The sequence below is a fragment of the Equus quagga genome, chromosome 13 (assembly GCF_021613505.1).
Source record: "Equus quagga isolate Etosha38 chromosome 13, UCLA_HA_Equagga_1.0, whole genome shotgun sequence".
NCBI classification, from domain to species: domain Eukaryota; kingdom Metazoa; phylum Chordata; class Mammalia; order Perissodactyla; family Equidae; genus Equus; species Equus quagga.
In genome coordinates, this window is record NC_060279.1 from 100,308,312 (window position 1) to 100,328,027 (window position 19,716).

Below are 19,716 nucleotides of genomic sequence, written 5' to 3' on the forward strand. Positions count from 1 at the left end.
AGAGTGAGAAGGTGAGGAGGTCCAACATAACTTGAGTTGGAGTTGCAATTAAACTTCAACGTTAGAAAAACCAATAAATGAATAATTTCCAAAGATGATGAAAATCTCTAAATCATTGACTCAAGTCCCCCAACCTAGACCCATCATGGAGAAACTGCATAAAATCGAAGACAATGAGAAAATCTTAAAGCAGCAAAAGAAAAAAGGACACATTCCCTTCAAAGTAGTCATTAGACTGACAGCCAACTTTTCACATCAACAGTGAAAGTCAAGAGAGTGAAATGGTTGAAATGGTTGAGTGAGGAATGGATATATTATTTTAGGTGAGGTTTTCATTTTCAGTTATGGGAAGAATTATATATATTGATGGAATGCCATCTTGTGAACACTGTTCATTTGTTTGGCTGCCCAATATTTGTGTACTCTTCCTATGATGAGAAACACCCATCTTTAAGAAGCAGAGGCGCTGGCCCGGTGGCGCAGCGGTTAAGTTTGCATGTTCTGCTTCTTGGTGGCCTGGGGTTCGCTGGTTCGGATCCTGGGTGTGGACATGGCACTGCTTGGCACACCATGCTGTGGCAGGCATCCCACATATAAAGTAGAGGAAGATGGGCATGATGTTAGCTCAGGGCCAGGCTTCCTCAGCAAAAAGAGGAGGACTGGCAGTAGTTAGCTCAGGGCTAATCTTCCTCAAAAAAAAAAAAAAAAAAAAGAAGCAGAGGCTGATTCTCACTAAATTGAAAATGTATCTCAGCCTCCCCAGCCACATAGGAATGGAACCCAGGCTTCAGCACTCAAACACACCCATCTCAGAACAGCAAGGTGATGATGATGCAAAGGACCAAGGTCTGTGGAGATTCCATCTAGGTGATAGGTAACCCCAGGTACACATGTAGCAGTAGCAGGAACATCCAGAGTCCAGCGCCCATCTGTCAGTAGGGTAAGCTGGGGATTCTGTGTCGAGCAGCAGCAGTGACCTCACCACACAAGTTCTGGGTCATCATTTTGAGCATAGTTCCTGGTTCTTTATCTTTGTTCCCCAGCACTCTAAGATTCTCTATGAGCAAACTCAATATTCTATGAATGAATTTCTTATCTACTCAAATTAACAAAAGGTAGAACATATTGACTATAACCAATATGTATTTCCATTAAAATTAGAAATAAAACGGGGCCAGCCTGGTGGCATAGTGGTTAAGTTCACATGCTCCGCTTCAGGAGGCCAGGGTTCACAGGTTCGGATCCCAAGCACAGACCTACACACCACTCATCAAACCATGTTGTGGCAGTGTCCCACATACAAAATAGAGGAAGACTGGCACAGATGTTAGCTCAGTGACAATGTTCCTCAAGCAAAAAGAGGAACATTGGCAAGAGATGTTATCTCAGGGCCAATCTTTCTCACCAAAAAAACCCCTACAAAAACTAGAAATAAAACAAAGATGACTATAGTAGAAATTTCTGTGGGTGATAATCATAACTCTCTGGACTAATTAAGAATAGAGCATTTTTTTGAAAGAGGCAGCTAGAATCTGGAGTTAAAATGCACATCCTGATACTTCATTGAAACTTTAGATATTAGGACATACGCAAGCAGAGGACTGGGCCTCAGAGTAGGCATAGAGAATCACAGCCTGCCCCAGGGAACATAAGAAATTCATGTGAGATAAAGGGAGATAATTTATGTGTTTTAACACATTTTATCAAGGCAATAAATCATTTCCCTCATGACACACAAACAGGAGTAGGGATGAAAACAGGAAGCAGAAATTATCTTGAAAAACTGACCTGTCAGTCTGTAAAAATGGGGAAAATACGGTAAAAAGTCTTGCCCAACACCCACTGTCATCAGGTCTACAACGTGAGATAAAACAAGAAAGTAAAATAGGTATAAATACTGTGAGATAGGTATATCACTTCATCTGCAGATTACAAAAGATCAAAAGAATCTATTTTATAACCAATACTCTAATAAAAGATATTAAACTTTCAGATATTACTAGCATATTTTAAGTATGATGAATCATTACATTCTAAAGATATTAGAGAGTAAGGAGGATGAAGAATTGTCAAAGAAAATTCAAGACATACATGTATTAATGAATATCCACTCAATGTCAATTGTGAATTAATTTTTGGATACTCTGTATTTAAATTGAATAAAATTCAAAATATAATCTCAATGAGTTTTTTCTTAGAACTGGATAATTTAACAATTATCATGAACAAATATTTGTCTTTATTTCCAAATAAAAACTATATATTAATAATATACATATCTTTATTTTCAAGTAATAAGTTACTGAAAAGTATAAGTCAGAAACTGCTGGAAAATAGAGTACAGAAATAGATCTGAAGATAGGAGCATGTAATACGTGATAAATAGTATTTTATTTTATTCTTTTCTTGAGGAAGATTATCCCTGAGCTAACATCTGCCACCAATCCTCCTCTTTTTGCTGAGGAAGACTGGCCCTGAGCTAACATCAGTACCCATCTTCCTCAACTTTATATGTGGGATGCCTGCCACAGCATGGCTTGACAAGCAGTGCCATGTCCATACCTGGGATCTGAACCAGTGAACCCCGGGCCGCCAAAGCGGAACATGCGAACTTATCTGCTGCACCACCAGGCCGACCCCAATAAATAGTATTTTAATTCAGTAGGAAGAAGGTTAATAATAATTTGTTCTAGCATGATTGGCTTTATTTCTGGATGGAAACAAAGCTGACAATCTGTATCACACCATATACAACAATGAATTCCAGATGGATTAAAACATTAAATCTCCATGTGTATACACACATCCACATAAACACATATATAAAAATTGCACACTCTGTTCCTTTGTCCTCTTGCCCTCTATAACTGTCTATAAGCAATACCTTTCTAAGAAACATAGGAAACACTGGAAATGGTTTGCAAAACCTATTTTACAAAAATAAAATAAGTAGACAAGAATATAATAGAATGTTTATTGCAGCACTATTATTAAACGGCAAAGAGCAAACAATCTGAAATACCACAGTTGGGAAATAGTTGACTAGGTATTGGTACAAGCATACTGCAGAATATACTGTAACCATTAAAAAAACTAAGTTGAATCATCATTTAGTGACTTGAAAGGAAGTCCAAAATGTACCGTTGAATGTAAAAAAGCAAATTACAGAGGATGTATAAAGTATCACCCATTTTTATAAGAATATACTAAAATTAATAATTTATTTGTGTTAACATTTAAGCACAAAGAAATATATGGGGAATATACCCAAATTTTAAACATTACTCAGAAGGAAATGCACAGAGGGGAAGGGAGTGAGGAATGGAGAGGGGCAGAGATTATTTATTTATTTATTTATTGGCATTGTTTCATTGGTTCAGTTGCAAATGCATCACCTCTGTAATTTTATTTTTTAGTTTTTATTTGTGCAGGGAAAGATTCACCCTGAGCTAACAAATGTTGCCAATCTTCCTCTTTTTTTCCCTCTCCAATGCTCCAGTATATGGTTGTATATCTTAGTCCTTCTATGTGAGCCACTGCCTCAGCGTGGCAACTGACAGATGGGTGGCGTGTTTCTGTGTCTGGGAAGTGAACCCAGGCCGCCCATGCAGTGAGAGCCAAACTTTAACCACTAGGCAATCAGGGCTGGTTTGGCTTTGTAATTTTAGATGAACTCAAGAAATGATTAAAAATATGCTCAAAAAAAATCATTTAGCAGTTCTCATTTTGATAGTAAAGCAAAACAGAAATAGCGTGTCTTTACTAATTCTCTCATTTGCAGAGATTTTGTTCACTCTACTTTTCTCAAATTGATTATGAAATAATTTATAGGCATGAGCCTATAAAAAATAAAGCCTATAAAAAATTTTAACTCAATGTTAAAAAAACCCAAAAACCTCTATCATGGGATCTAAGAAAAAAGGGGAGTGGGGCATGGAAGGACAGACCTCGACTAACTCTGGATGTGTGGATTTTTCTGCCACAGGGTGGTATCCACGCAGTGTAGGAAGCTGCTTGCTGAGCAAATTGAGGCACAGGAAAGGTCCATGTAAAAACACTAACAACATAAACAAAGCTAAGCTGTGGGGTATTTTTTTTTTTTAACTTCAGGATTTCTTAATCCAAGACTTTTAGCAGGCTTCCACAGTATAATGGCAGAGCTGAGTAACTGCAACAGAAATAAAATAGCCCACAAAGGCCAAAATATTTACTATCTGGCCCTTTATGGAAGATTTGCTGACCCTTCGTCTAGAACACAATATATAACTCCAGTGACATATTTTCTCCTCACGTGAAATTGTGGTCTGGCTATTTTTTCTCTTGATAGATTATTTTTTAATTTTCAGTTGTGTGTGTATATATACAGCTCATGAATGGGATATACGACACATAAAATACATCCTGTTTTTAAACTGACGTCATGCTTAGAATAAATTAAAAAACTGCATGTAGAAAATATTGGGGCTGGAGCAAGTCCTTTCTTTTTTAAAAAAAAACTTTATACCTGGAGTTTAGCTACTTATCTCTGGAAGTACTTTTAATCTAAAACTGTTCATATCTAAGAAATTCTGAATATCTTGTGTTGTACTATTCCTTCCCCCACCTTAAATTTCCTTGAGGCCAAGGGATTTGCACAATTGAGAACTCCTGTAAGCCTTTTGCACTCACTGCTCTGGTGTCCAGAACAAAAGTAACCCACAGGCCACTTGCTACTTGCAGAGTCAATATATCTTTGGCCCTCATTGCGTTTTTTTCAAAAAAATGTGAGCTGCCATTTAAAAACCAAGAGCTATCACACACTAAAAAACAACAACAACAAAACAACAACTCTGGATTCTCTCAAAAAGTCAGAAGAGTTGGCAAAATGGGGCCTGCATTTTCTCGCAGCATCAGTTGGCTGTAACTGGGCACTGGGCATCCTCTTTAGCTACTGTCCCAACCAGGGTCATTTCTATTCTTTTATTAGATACGCAGTTTGTTAACTTCATTTTTATGCTTGCATGTATCTTCCTGGATGCTACTGAAAAATAGCTTCCTTTTTATAGTGCCCTCCTAATCCATTTTTAACATCAAGATTATGTTAGAGTACGTTATGAGATGTCTACATCTATTTAATAGCTCCTTCAACACTTGATAATGTTCTGCCTGAAAGGAAATTGGGTTTGGTGCTTCATTAGTGATGGCTACTAAATCCCATGCTAAACTTCTCCTTTTCCTTGTGTTTATAAGAGTCTTCCAAGAGTTCTAATTCTCTTTGAGTTAATACTGGTAATTTTTATTTTCCAAAAAAATAATTTTCTTTAGGTTTTCAAATGTACTGGAAAGAAGTGTTGTATTCAATATAACATTTAAAGTGGTTAACCATAAGGTTTCTCTCTCTCTCTCTCCCTATATGTATATATATATATATATCCATTTTTCAAACAATGCTATTTGTGTTTTCACACTTTTTCTTCATCAGTGTCCCCAATGTTTTGTCTATATTCTTGTCTGTTTTTACATTAAGTATTATATGATGTAGTAAAAAGGATGCAAGTCTGAATAAAGTCCTTCCCACACACTACATACATCACTTTCCCCACCAACACCCAGGATTATTTCATGTTTCATAGGAAATAAATGATGATGGAAAATTGCCTTAATTCATTACCCTCCATGGGTTTCTTCAATTAGACATCCTGCCTAATGTTGAGGAAGGTCAGCAAAAACAGCTGTCTTTCAACAAATACTACTAAAGGCAACGATGAATATAATGACAAAGACCAACATTCAGGGAGTATCTATTTATTATATGACAGGCACAATTCTAAGCACTTATGTGTCTTAATTTATTTGATACTCACACCAAATTATGAGGTAGGTATTATAATTATCCCCACTTTATAATTTCTACCAAGACATATATATATATAAAAACATAGAAAAATGCTCAAAAAGGATAAATATTAAACAAATAATCACTCCTTCAGGAAAGGAGAATGGGTACAAGGATGGTGGTCAAAGGGTATGTCTGCCTTATTTGTAATGTTTAAATCTTTTATAAGGAAAACATATTCATGCATTATTTCTGCAATTAAAAGAGAAGACATGATACAGAGATATGCCTAGGGCGAATGCCCACCAGGGCACTGTGTATAATGGCAAAAATTCTGAAGGAAACTACAATGTCTATCAATAGGGATTTGTTAAATGAGATTACAGCAACACAAGGAAACACCATGGAGCTACTAAAGGGTCTCTATTTACTCAAAGTTGTTCATGAAAGTTTTTACAATAAGAAAGCCTAAATTTTGTAAAGAGCAAAAATACGCCATTTTCAAAAATAAAGAGGTCACTTCTCTCAGGTATTAAAGGTATTTTTAAAATAAAGACATTTTACAAACCATGATGTAAACAGATGGATTTTACAGTCATAAAAATCTAAGACGTATTAAAAATATAACAACTATAGACAAGTTAGGGGAAAAAATAAAATGAAAATGACAGGATTATATTTCAGCATGGACTCTCTGATGTTTAAGATAAGGTTAGAAAGGTGTCAAAAGTGCTGTCATTTTAGTATTTGCTAGATCGAATTATCTCATGTCAAGAGAAAAATGAGCTTTTATTAAAGGGCTTCCAAAATGTATCCTACTCATAGGGTGATTCTTCTACATGATTTTCCTCGGGCTGAATAAGCTGTAGTCAACAAATAAGATGTTTCTACATTATTCTATTTAGAGGGATTATTATCAAGATAAATTTCTTTGATGTTGAATAGTTTTGAGCTGTAATTAAAAGCCTTCCCACACATTTCATACATTCTATGGTTTATCACCAGTACAAATTCTGATGTTGAATAAGTTGTGAGCTATAATTAAAGGTCTTCCCACATTCCCTGTATTCATAGGGTTTCTCACCAGTATGAATTCTGTGATGACTAATAAGTTGTGAACTCTGAGAATAGGCTTTCCCACATATCTTACATTCATAGGGCTTCTCACCAGTATGAATTCTCTGATGTCGGGTAAGGTCTGAACCAGAACGAAAAGCCTTTTCACATTCCTTACATTCATAGGGTTTCTCCCCCGTATGGATTCTCTGATGTTTAATAAGTTGTGAGCTCTGACTAAAGGCATTGCCACATTCCTTACATTCATAGGGTTTCTCTCCTGTATGGATTCTCTGATGTTGAGTAAAGTTTGAGCCACTACTAAAGGCCTTCCCACATTCTTTACATTCATAGGGCTTCTCACCAGTGTGAATTCTCTGATGTCGAGTGAAGTTTGAGCCACTACTAAAGGCCTTCCCACATTCCTTACATTCATAGGGTTTCTCACCAGTGTGAATTCTGTGATGTCGAGTAAGGTCTGAGCCACAAATAAAGGTTTTCCCACATTCCTTACATTCAAAGGGTTTCTTGCCGGTATGAATTTTTTGATGATGACTGAGTCTTGAGGGATGTCTAAAGGCCTTTCCACATTCCTTACATTCATAGGGTTTCTCAACGGTATGAATTATCTGATCTGTAGTAAGTTGTGAGTCATGTCTAAAGGTTTTCCTATATTCCTTAGTTGCACAGTATTTCTCTTTATTATTAATGATTTGCTGTAATGTAAACGATGGATGCTGACTGAAAGTGGGCGTGCCTTCATGGGTGAATATCAGTTGACTGAAATGTCCCTTTTGAGAACGATGTTGCTTCTCAAACTGGCCATTACATTCCCAATCATCTCTGAAACTAGAGCACTGAAGGTCACATCTTGTAAGTCTTTCCATTATCTCCCACTGGGCTGACTCTACTTCATTAATTTCCTTCTTCAGAAATAATTTCTTGGTCTCACATCTTGATTGGAGGACTGAAAGAAAAAACAAAAGCAATCATTCATATTTTTTCTTGTTTGGGAAAAGTAAAAGTTCAATAAAAATGGGAGAATTAAACAGAATTTTTAAAAAATAGATGAGAAAAGAAGAGTGAAAAGAGATCACACAGTAGGATGAGGGCAGTAAGCCAGCCACTGGTTTCCAAACATTGCTATAGGCTAAATATACAGACACCTTAGTCTTATCTCCCTTGTTATAAGAGGACTCTAATCATAAATACACACACGCACACAAAATCTCACAGCATATGCACACATATATAAGAGTATCCCATAGCATGAACTGTAAAATAAGGGAAATGATCATACCTACTTAACAGGGTTGTTGTCAGGATTAAATGAATATGTCTAAGAGAAAATTCCCAGTGGTTGACAAACTATGGCCTGCAGCCCTGCAACACTTTTTATAAGTAAAGTTTTACTGGAACACAGCCACACTTATTCATTTATGTATTATCTATAGCTGCTTTTGAGCTACAATGGGAGAAATGAGTAGTTGAAAAAGAGACCACACTGACTGCAAACTTAATATAATTACTATCTGGCCCTTTAAGAAAAAGTTTGCCAGCCCCTGCTTAAATCTGTGTTGTCCATTACAGTAGCCAATAAGCATATATATCTATTTAAATTTAACATAATTAAAATTAAGTAAAAATTCAAATTCAGTTCCTCAGTGGCACTATCTAGGTTTCTAGTGTTCAACAGGCAAATGTGGCTAGTGGCTCCCATACTGGAAATCATAAACATAGGATATTTCCATCATTGCTGAAAGTTCTATGGGACAGCATTGGTCTGGATTCAGTAACTGGAGCCCCAGAGTCTCTTTAACAAATGATAAGGAAACAGGGTGGCAATCCAGATGAGAGAAAAGCTTAAGAAAAGTCAAGTGTTCAATGAATCTAGCATGGCAGATAGGGAGGATTCTTTTGTGGCTAGATATGGTACATGTTTGGGGTTGGATGAAAATACAATTGGCCTTGGAATTCTGTGATGGTGATCTTAGAAGAAAAGAGAAGAGGACTTACTAAGTGCACAAGCACTATACTAGCGATGACCAACTGACAGGGAGGGCATTTGCGGTTCAAAGAGGAGGGGAGAGAATATAATGGGAGGCAGTATATTACTATTGCAAGAGCAGAGGTACAAGATTCAGTTATATGCGTTTTGAACTCTAAATCAGTTAACTACAAGTTTTGTTTTCTTGGGCAAATTAGTTCATCTTTCTGAGCCCCCAATTCTCAGTCTATACAACAGGAATAATAAGTAACTCTTATGATCATTGTGAGGATTGAGAATAATATATGAAAAGTATTTGGTAGAAGTGTTTAGTATTTGGGAGATAATATTATTGAACAATGTCTACACAGAAATGGGGACATTAGGCAAGTGAAGTGCTTTGAAGACCCCATAATGGACACAGAGGGAAAACCTCAAGCCAAATGAGTGAAAATGATTTAGTATCATCTTCCTCCTCTTGTATAATCAGTCAGCAAGTACTGCCTAATCTTGCTGCTAAATACATTTTGAGACTCTTTCCTCTAACTTCAACATCTAATATAAAACATCTCTCCTTTGAACTATTGGAATAGTCTCCTACTGTTTCTCTACTTGAGGTTTGCAATCTTGAATCCATGTCACTGCAATCACATTAGCTTGCCACTGCTCTGCTTAAAATCCTTCAGGGCTTTCCCATACAATTGGCTCTTACAATAAAAGCCAAACTCCTGAACATGGTCTACAAAACTCTGAATGATCTGGTTCCTGTCTGCCTCCTCAACCAAATTGCACACTATGCTCCCTTTTGGTTTCTAAGCTGCATCCACACTGGCCTATTTTGTGGTTCTTCAAATGCTCCCAGCTCTTGGCCCCTTTTAAGGCCTTTGCAGGTACTTTCCCTTATGTCTAGAAGGTGTTTTCTTTCATTTTTGGGCCTGATAACCATTGCCTATTTTCCAAATCTCTACTTAAAGGTCACACTTTTTGAGGCCTTCTCTCATCCCATGACCAAATTATACTCTGTTTATAATTACTCTTTTAGCACTCTGTTCTCTTCCTTAACAGGATTTTCACAATTTGTAATTACATATTTATGTAGGTTCATTTAATATCTTTTCCCCTCAATAGGTCTTAAGTTCTATGAAGGCAAGGAGAATGTCATTGTCTTCATCGACACATATCCAACTTTGAGCACGGTATCTGGTACATATTGGAAGATCAACTAATATTTATCAACTGATTCAATTAGCAAGTGTTTAAATGTATACTCCTTAATAAAAAATGTCTAAAAAATTCCTTTAGAAAAAAAGGACATACTCTTTTCAAACATGGCACGTTGAATACATGCATTTATTACTGCTCCTTCATGAAGTCCCACTGAAGTGATAGTAATGAGATTAAAGGTAAGAAGAAACTCCATGAGGACAAAGAGAATGGGAGAGGAAAGAGTAGCAACAAAATTTTGGAAGCTAGAGAGTAGATGGAACAGTAATAAACGATGTATCAACGATAAAAAAACTGAAACTGAAGTCTCAGATTGGTTCTACTGTGGAATCTCAGATATTTTCAACAACTGCAATCATCAGGTACCTTTGAAAGCAGGGTGCATGAGGGGCTGCAAAAAGGAAGATTAATTGAAAATCTGTAGGAAACAGACAGATCTCAGATTCTCAAACCTACCTATACAGCAGGCTGATTCCCTAGCCCACTACACCCAGTAAACTCCCAGAATCTGGTAGCCAAGCGTATTTTATTAATTCCCAGAAAGAAAGTAGAGGATTCCATTCTGGAGAAAACCAGCCCAAGAGAAGAGACCTGATAGGTGGTGTCAGCCAATGAACCATTCTAGGCAGATCATTACAATGACTACCACCAATAAATCTACACATCCTCAGACACAAACAAGCTCAAATCAGTTTTTTAATGCCACAGTTTTATATGACCAGAGAGCCTTGAGTCACTAGCTATTTCAGGAAAATCTTAAACACAAATGATTAAAATAAAGAGGAGAAAAGAACTCAGGAAAAAGAGACAATGGACAAAATTAAAAAAAAAAATTCAAAAGAAGAATGCTTCTAAAAAGAATATATAACAATCCCACAAGAGAATGATGTCAGAAAAATAAACGTCAAAAAAAAAAAGTTTTAATAAAAATTAATACAAAAATTAGAACTTAAAAAAATCTCACAGAAGGTACAACATAAAAAAAGAACTGGAAAATAGAAATTAAAAAAAAGAAATTCTAGGGCTAGGACAAGAAATCTAAGATCTGAATTATGAGTGTTTGATCATTCAAAAAGTTTAACGAGTCCTTAATACGTGTCAGATGTGGTTCCAGGCCCTGGATATAAAAGTGAATAATCGAAGTTTGACACATAGAGAATAGAGAAAACGATGGGGAACAAATGATCCAGAAAATTACACAAGACAATTTCAGAGATTTTAAGTTTCCAGAATCAAATGTGTCAGTACACACCCAGCCAAACGAAAGAAGAAAATCAACACCATGATACCTCAACATGAAATATTAGAACATCATAAATAAAGAATGCATTTTAAAAGCTGTCATAAATAAAGAATAAATTTTAAAAGCTTCCAAAGAGATTAAATAGGTCACATAAAAGAATTAAGAACTCTAATGGGCCTTGGACTTCTCAACAACACTGGACACTTCGATTTTAGAAATCCATGGAGCAATGCCTTCAAAATTTTGACGGTAAGTTTTTCAACCTAAAATTACATCTCCTGTCAAATTATCAATCAAATAAGAGGGTGAAATGAAAACATTTTCAGACATAGATTCACAAAATATACTTTCTAATTACTTCTCTTGCATTACTTCTCTTTCCTTGGTTGCTTTTGGAAGACGTGCTTCAAAATAATGAGGGAATAAAGCCAAGAAAGAGGAAGGCAAGAAATCCAGCAGTCAGGGTATACAAAGGCATCCAAGGCATCCAAATACAGACGAAATCAAAAGGAATTCAAAGGCGAGAGGTAAAGGGAACCCATGGGATGATCCTAAGGGAATCCATGGGACCATAACGAATGGAAATTCTAAAATGACAGCTGTGTAACAGTCTCAATTGGGGCAGAAGAACAAAGGGTTAGAGGGATGTCTCAGTGGAAAAACAAACAAACCACAGCTACCTGATGTGTCTGAAGAGTTAGATTAGTGACAGATGCACAGAAAACTAAACTCTTAATTAAGGCAAGGATTAACTGTATGGAAAAGAAAAAGGAGTATAAGTGAAATGTGACTACAGGGTGCAGTACTGAAAACTATTTACACAGTGATTAAGTGAACTGAATAACGACAACTTAAAAATTATGATTATTCTATTTGGAGGATGAGAAAAGAGGGTATAAAGTAAGTCAAATCTTCAAATTCCACAGTGAAAAGTCAATCATCACTAAAACTAGAATTAACTCTTGAAAATCAATTCTCAGAGGAGAAAGGATGGAAATGGTCACTCCGCGCCCCCCCCCCCCAAAAAAATGGTGCCAGAGTCATGGAGAAGGAAAATTATATAGGAAATAGATATCAGGAGATTTAATGCTTTAATCTGAATTTCTGGCTTTCCTTGAAAGACTGGATCATCTGGCAGCACTGGGCTTGTGATCACATATGACAGCTGTCTCCTGGACTTACCAAGTGCTTACCCCTTTGAGACAGATACAGACTCTCTCATTAGCCATTGTCCCCAATACTGCCTAGAGTCACAAGGACTCCCAGGCCAGTCTGAATTGCCATGCACACTTGCAATGTTGCTTTTCTTAATTATGCCTTCATCCCTGATAGGTTTTTGCTGGATATATAGAATTTCACGTTGACAGTTCTTTAGCATAATAAAATATTGTTCCACTTTTTTCTAGCCTCCATGGTTTATGAAGAGAAAGCCAGCCATTCAAAATGTTCTTTTCCTACAAGTAACGCATTATTTTTCTATGGTTCTGTCTACTTCTTTTTGTCATCCATTTTCAGCAATTTGATGATGATGTGTCTGGGTATGGATTTCTTTGGGTTTATCCTCTTTGAGGTGGCTGCATTTCTTGAATTGGTATGTTCTGTCTTTCACCAACTTTGGTAAACCATTATTTCTTCAAATATTTTTTCCAGTCCTGAACTTTCTCCTCTCCTTCAGGGTCTTCAGTGACACAAATGTTAAAGGTTTGTCCCACATGTACTTGAGTCTGTATTCTTCTTAAGTGTTCAATATTTTTTCTGTTATTCATATTGGCTAATTTCCTTTGATCTACCTTCAAGTTCACTAATTTTCCTCTGCTAACTCCATTTTTCAACTGAGCCTATCCAATAAGTTTTAAAAATTTTGGCCACTGTATTTTTTAGTTCTAAAATTTCCATGTTCCTTTTTATATCTTTTATTTTTAAATTGGGTTGTTTGGGGGTTTTTTTGCTATTGAGTTACATGGCTTCTGCATATGTATTTTGGATATTAATCCCCTAATACGATATATGATTTGCAAATATTTCCTATTCCATAGGTTGCCTTTTCATTGCGTTGATGGTTTCCTTTTCTGTGTAAAAGCTTTTTAGTTTGATGTAGTCTCACTTGTTTGTTTTTGTTTGTGTTGCCTTTGCTTTTGGTGTCAAATCCAAAAAATCACTGCCAAGACCTATGTCAAGGAGCTTACCACCTATGTTTTCTTCTTCAGATTTTTATGGTTTCAGGACTTACATTCAAGATTTTAATCCATTTTGAGTTGATTTTTGTCTATGGTGTAAGATAGTGGTCCAGTTTCATTATTTTGTATGGTATCACTTTTCCAATACCATTTATGGAAGAGACTGTCCTTTTCCATTGTATATTCTTGGCCCCTTTGTTGTAAATTAATTGATCACAGACGTTTATTTCTGGGCTCTCTATTCTGTTCTGTTGATCTATGTGTCTGTTTTTATGCCAATACCATACTGTTTTGATTACTGTAGCTTTGTTATATGGATTGAAACCAGGAAGCATGATGCCTCCAGCTTTGTTCTTCTTTCTCAAGATTGCTTTGGCTATTCGGAGTCTTTTGTGGTTTCCATACAAATTCTAGGATTGTTCGTTCTATTTCTCTGAAAGATGCCACTGGAATTTTGATATAGATTGCACTGTATCTAGATTGCTTTGGGTAGTATGGACATTTCAACAATATTAATTCTTCCAATCTATGAGCACGGAGTATCTTTCTGGTTATTTGTGTCTTCATTTTCTTTCATCAATGTCTTATAGTTTTCAGTGTACAGGTCTCTCATCTCCTTGGTTAAATTTATTCCTAATTACTTTATTATTTTTGATACAATTGTAAATGGCATTGTTTTGTTAATTTCTGAGTGTTCATTATTAGTGTACAGAAACATAACTGACTTTTGTATATTGATTTTGTATCCCGCAACTTTACTGAATTCATTTATTAATTCTAACAGTTTTTTTGGCAGAGTCTTTAGGGTTTTCTATATATAATATCATGTCATCTGCAAATACAGACAGTTTTACCTCTTCCTTTCCAATTTATATGCCTTCTATTTCTTTTTCTTGTCTATCTGTTCAGGTTAAGACGCCCAGTACTATGTTGAATAAAAATGGTGAGAGTGGGCATCCTTGTCTTGTTCCTGATCTTAGAGGAAAAGCTTTCAATTTCTCAGAATTGAGTATATTAACTGTAGGTTTGTTATATATGGTCTTTATTATGTTGAGGTACATTCCCTCTATATCCATTTGTTGAGAGTTTTTATCATGAATAGATGTTGGAAAAAACAACGTTTTCAATGAAAGTTTACTTAATGTAATTTTTAAACTTATATGGAAGACCAACAAGACAAGTATAACCAAACACTTCTGAAGAAAAAGTTGGAGGGATCTGTCCCACCAGAGATCCAGACTTCTTATAAAAGCAAGGGTAATTAGGACAAGAGTAGATAAAAAGGCCAATGGGACAAGAGAGACCCATGTATACATGGAATTTTAATATATGACAGAAGAACATTGTGGATCTGGGGAAAACAGATGGACTTTTCATTGAGTGGGGCAAAGATCACTTGTTTTCTATATGGGAAAAAATTACAATTGATCTCTATTTCATACCATTTATGAAAATCATTTCCAGTTACGTTAATAGGACTTTAATAAGAAAGTCAAAACAGAAAAATGCTTGGAAGAAAACAGAGGAGAAAAGTGGGCTAGCGAAAGGTTTCTTAAGACTCCAAAGGTGTAAAGAATACAAGGGAAAAGTATAATTTTTTATAAACTATATATACTTTAACCATTAAATATATAATTTAACCACACTAACACAAACAATTACTGTTCATCGAAAGATATCATAAAGAAAGTGAATAAAGAAGCTACACCTGGAGAAGATGTCTATAAAATATTTCTGACCAAAAATTAGTACCTAGAACATATATAAGGAATTCCTACAAATCGTAGGAAACAGACAAATAGCCTGATGTAACAACGATCAATACGGCATTCAAGAGAAGAGACAATCTAATGGCCAAATAACATATGGAAAGGTAATCATCTCCAACAATAACCAGAAAAATTTAATTTAAAACAATGAAACAAGATTTTATACTCATCAATCTGACTGTTAAAAAACGAAAAAAATCTGGGGCCAGCCTGGTGGCGCAAGTGGTTAATTCACACATTCTGCTTTGGCAGCCTGGGGTTTGCCAGTTTTGATCTGGGTGCGGACCTACGCACTGCTTGTCAAGCCATGCTGTGGCAGGTGTCCCACATATAAACCAGAGGAAGATGGGCACAGATCTTAGCTCAGGGCCAGTCTTCCTCAGCAAAAAGAAGAGGATTGGTGGCAGATGATAGCTCAGGGCTAATCTCCCTCAAAAAAAAAAAAAAAGAAAGAAAGAAAGAAAAACATCTTACGATATCAATTATAGGAAAAATGGTGATACAAACACTTGGAAAAGTTTGGCATTACCTAGTAAAGCTGAATAAGTATGTATGCCAAGACCCAGCAATTATATTCCTTGGTTTATTTCCTAGCAAGTCTCCTGTGTATGCAAATCTAGAGATTTATATTTATTGTCTTATAATTTTACTAAGTTAATTGCTATACACATCCTATTACATAAACATACTATTTTATAAATAACTATACTACTTTTTTAAAATAAAAAACTTAATGGATAGGTTGAACAGTGCAATATAAATGAAGCCAAGGAATTCTAAGCAAAGGCAGTGTAAGTGGAAAAACAGATGAAGAGTAAGAGACTTTGGAGATGATCCAGACGTTCTAATGTCTGTTTAATAGGAGCTTAAGAGAGAAAACGGGAAATGGTAGCAAAGTAATATTTGAAGAGATGACTGCCAATGATTTCCTAACACCAAAAAAAGATACGAGTCCTCAGATTGAAAAATACTACCAGAAGCAAAATATGGGGGGAATAAAGGTAACCACACCTGAATACATCACAGTAAAAATTTAGCCCATTAGAAGAAAGGATTATAAAGGAACGAAATCATTCATCAAGAAGAAAACAGGAGAATATCTTCATGGTCGTATGGCAGGCAAAGACTTCTTAAACAGGACAAAAAAGAACAGATAGTACAATTTTGTTTATATAAGATTCAAAAATAAGCCAAGGAAGAATTTCTTACGTAAGACCCAACAAGCATGAAGCACAAAAGACAAGACTGATGAATTTGACTGAAATTAAGAACTTCTGTTCATAAAAAGAAACCATAAAGATAGCTAAAAGACAATTCAGAGTGGGGAGAAGACATTTACAATTTTTAAAACATGGAATGTACTCATAAGCAAAATATACAAAGAACTCTCACACATCATTATGAAAAATACAGACAATCCAATGAAAAACAGGGAGAAAAGCCTTGAACAGGCAGTTCACTAAAGAAGAATTTCAAAAGACCAATAATGATGTGAAAATGTGTTCCAACTCATCAGTAAAAAGGAAAATGCAACTTAAAACCACACTGAAGTATCATTGTACACTCACCTATTGCTAAAAATCAAAGTTTGACAACACCACACATTAGGAAGCATACGCATGAATGGGAGCTCTCATATACCGCTGGTGGGATTGTAAACTAGTATAGTCATTAAAGAATAAAAGTTGAAAATTAGGCAGCTGGAGATATGATATCTTATGATTCACCCATTTCTCTCCTAGTCCTAAAACAAAGAAAATGTTCATAGCAGCTGTTTGTAACTGTCAAAAACTGGAAAAAATCCAACTGTCTATGAACAGTACAACTGATAAACAAACTGTGATATACTCATACAATAGAATGAATCAGCTCTGACTACAAGCAATAGTAGGTATGAATCTTAAAAGCAAAATGTTCAATAAAAAAGCAAAACATAAAATAATATATATAGAATGATTCCATACATATAAAACTCAAACTCAAGGAAAACTAAACTATATTGTTGTGTGTGCCACTCTTAGGTGGCAAAACTATGAAGGGACACACAGATATTGTGGACACAAAGATCTCTGCTGGTAGTGCTGTAGTTGTTGATCTGGGTGATGGCTCCATGAGAGTTCACTTTCTTTCTTTCTTTTTTTTGGGGGGGGTAAGGAAGATTGGCCCTGAGCCAACATTCATTGCCAATCTTCCTCCTTTTGCTTAAGGAAGATTGTCATTGAGCTAACATCTATGCCAATCTTCCTCTATTTTGTATGTGGGATGCTGCCTCACCTTGGCTCGATGAGTGGTATGTAGGTCCATGCCTGGGATCTGAACCTGCAAACCCCGGGCTGCCGAAGCAGAGCATATGAATTTAACCACTATGGCATGGGGCTGGCGCTGAGAGTTCATTTCTTAATTGTTTGAATATCTACCTATAGCTTGTTATTTTTCTGTATATGTGATAATTTCCAATAGGAAGAATTTAACTGCCTGCTAGGCATATCTATCTCTGATGGCACAGGAGGATAGATGGATCAAAGAAACAGAAAAAGAGGCCCTGAAATACAAACTAACATAAATCAGAACTTATTACTGAATAGGCAGATAAAACAACGATGAAATAAGCAGGTGCTGAGTAAATGGTGCTCAAATAAGATGTGTGTGTGTAGGGGATTGATTTGGAATCTCAATTTATACCTCACTGCAAAAGAAATTTAAAATGGATTTAAATTCTATAAAACAAATTGCAGAAAATTGAAAAAGAAAAACATAATTAAATATCTATAAACTTTGTAGAGGCCAGTTAATTTTCTAAAATCAGAAATAAAAATAACCAAAAAGAAAATGACTACAAACACATTAAAACATACATATTAAAGATGCTAATCAAAACTAAAATTATAAAGTAAAAACACCATCTGGAAATGGATAAATGTTTTTATTTCACAAAGTCCATAAAAACTGACTGAAAAAATAAGGATAGTAATAGATAAAAAGTGTAAAATATAGTAGGGAACAAATTAAAGACAATAGTACCATTAAGGTGAAAATGTCCACTCTCACTAGGACTCGATATAGTGACACTAACACAATTCAGTGTGCCAAGAAATCATCGTAAAATTTATTAGGGACAGTAACGGCATTCAAATTATGTAAGGGAGAAAATGTCCATATTTTTTAGAACTACATATTGAGGTTGTACAAAGGTGAAATGACACAAGGCCTTGGATTTATCTGAAAATATCTGAACAATAACCACTGGGATATAAGAAGCACTGGCCTCCTGGCTGCTCTTCCAACACAGCCAATGCACACCTGCCCCAGGGAGCCTTGAATGTTTGGTTTTCTCTCTCTGGAATGTTATTCCTCCCAGTAACCACATACAATGATTTACTACAGTATTTCTTCAGGTCTCAGCCCAATGCCAACTTACTGGAAAAAGTTTCTCTTACTATGCCACAGAAAATAGCACCCACAACCCCCTTTCTTCCGTTTTTCTTTTTAGCACTTACTATTACCTGATATCATATATTCCTTTATTTGTGTATCTCTCCCCGCACTGGAGGGTAAGCTCTGGGAACAGAGATACGCATGTTCTAGTCACTGATGTAACCTCAGTGTTGAGAGCAGGGCTGGGTACTATTGAGTACACAATAGGTACTAATAGTACACAAATATATACTGAAGGAATGATTGTGTGTGCTGTCCTGTTTTCCCTCCTTCATATCAAATCTCTCTATCCTTGCCAGCTCTAAGTTCTCAGGGAAGGCATAGACTCTATTTCCAACATTCTATCTAAAGTCAATGACATGCAGGCTCAAATCTCATCCTATGACTTCTACATGGATCAAGTCCTCTTCCACATCTTTAGCCCTCACTTTCTGCTGAGCTCTCTATTTTATCCTCTCTTATGGTGGTTCTACTTTATAGAAGCTAAAGACAGACATGTTCTGGTACTTGTATTAAGCTATAAATTCTGAAACTGCTTATTCATTTTTTAATCTCTGCAGCACCTTGCAGAGTACCTCACATACATGAGAAAATCAGTAAATGTTCATTATAAGTATGAATGAACCAATGAGTGTATCAACTGCAGTATCTAAAAGAACTCTAGGGGCCGGCCGGTGGCACAGCGGTTAAATTTGCACATTCCACTTCTCGGCGGCCCGGGGTTTGCCAGTTCAGATGCTGGGTGTGGACATGACACTGCTTGGCAAAAGCCATGCTGTGGTAGGTGTCCCACGTATAAAGTAGAGGAAGGTGGGCATGGATGTTAGCTCAGGGCCAGTCTTCCTCAGCAAAAAGAGGTGGACTGGCAGTAGTTAGCTCAGGGCTTCCTCAAAATAAATAAATAAATAAAAATTTAAAAAACTCTAAAGAAAATAGGTCTTGGGCAGTGTAGAAAAGAAAGTTTCAGGAGACAGTGATACTTTTTAAAGACTAAATACAAAAAAAGATGA

General features: G+C 36.0%; 1 protein-coding gene across 2 annotated transcripts in view; it reads right to left on the reverse strand.

Moving 5' to 3' along the window:
• Positions 1-5,772: 5,772 nt before the first annotated feature.
• Positions 5,773-19,716, reverse strand: part of LOC124249823 (zinc finger protein 566) — a 28,731-nt gene continuing 14,787 nt past the window's right edge. For both annotated transcript variants that reach the window (XM_046681252.1, XM_046681253.1), the window contains exon 5: positions 5,773-7,838. In XM_046681252.1, coding sequence (XP_046537208.1) covers positions 6,814-7,838 — 1,025 coding nt within the window. In that variant the 3' untranslated portion in view covers positions 5,773-6,813. The remainder of the gene's footprint in view (positions 7,839-19,716) is intronic.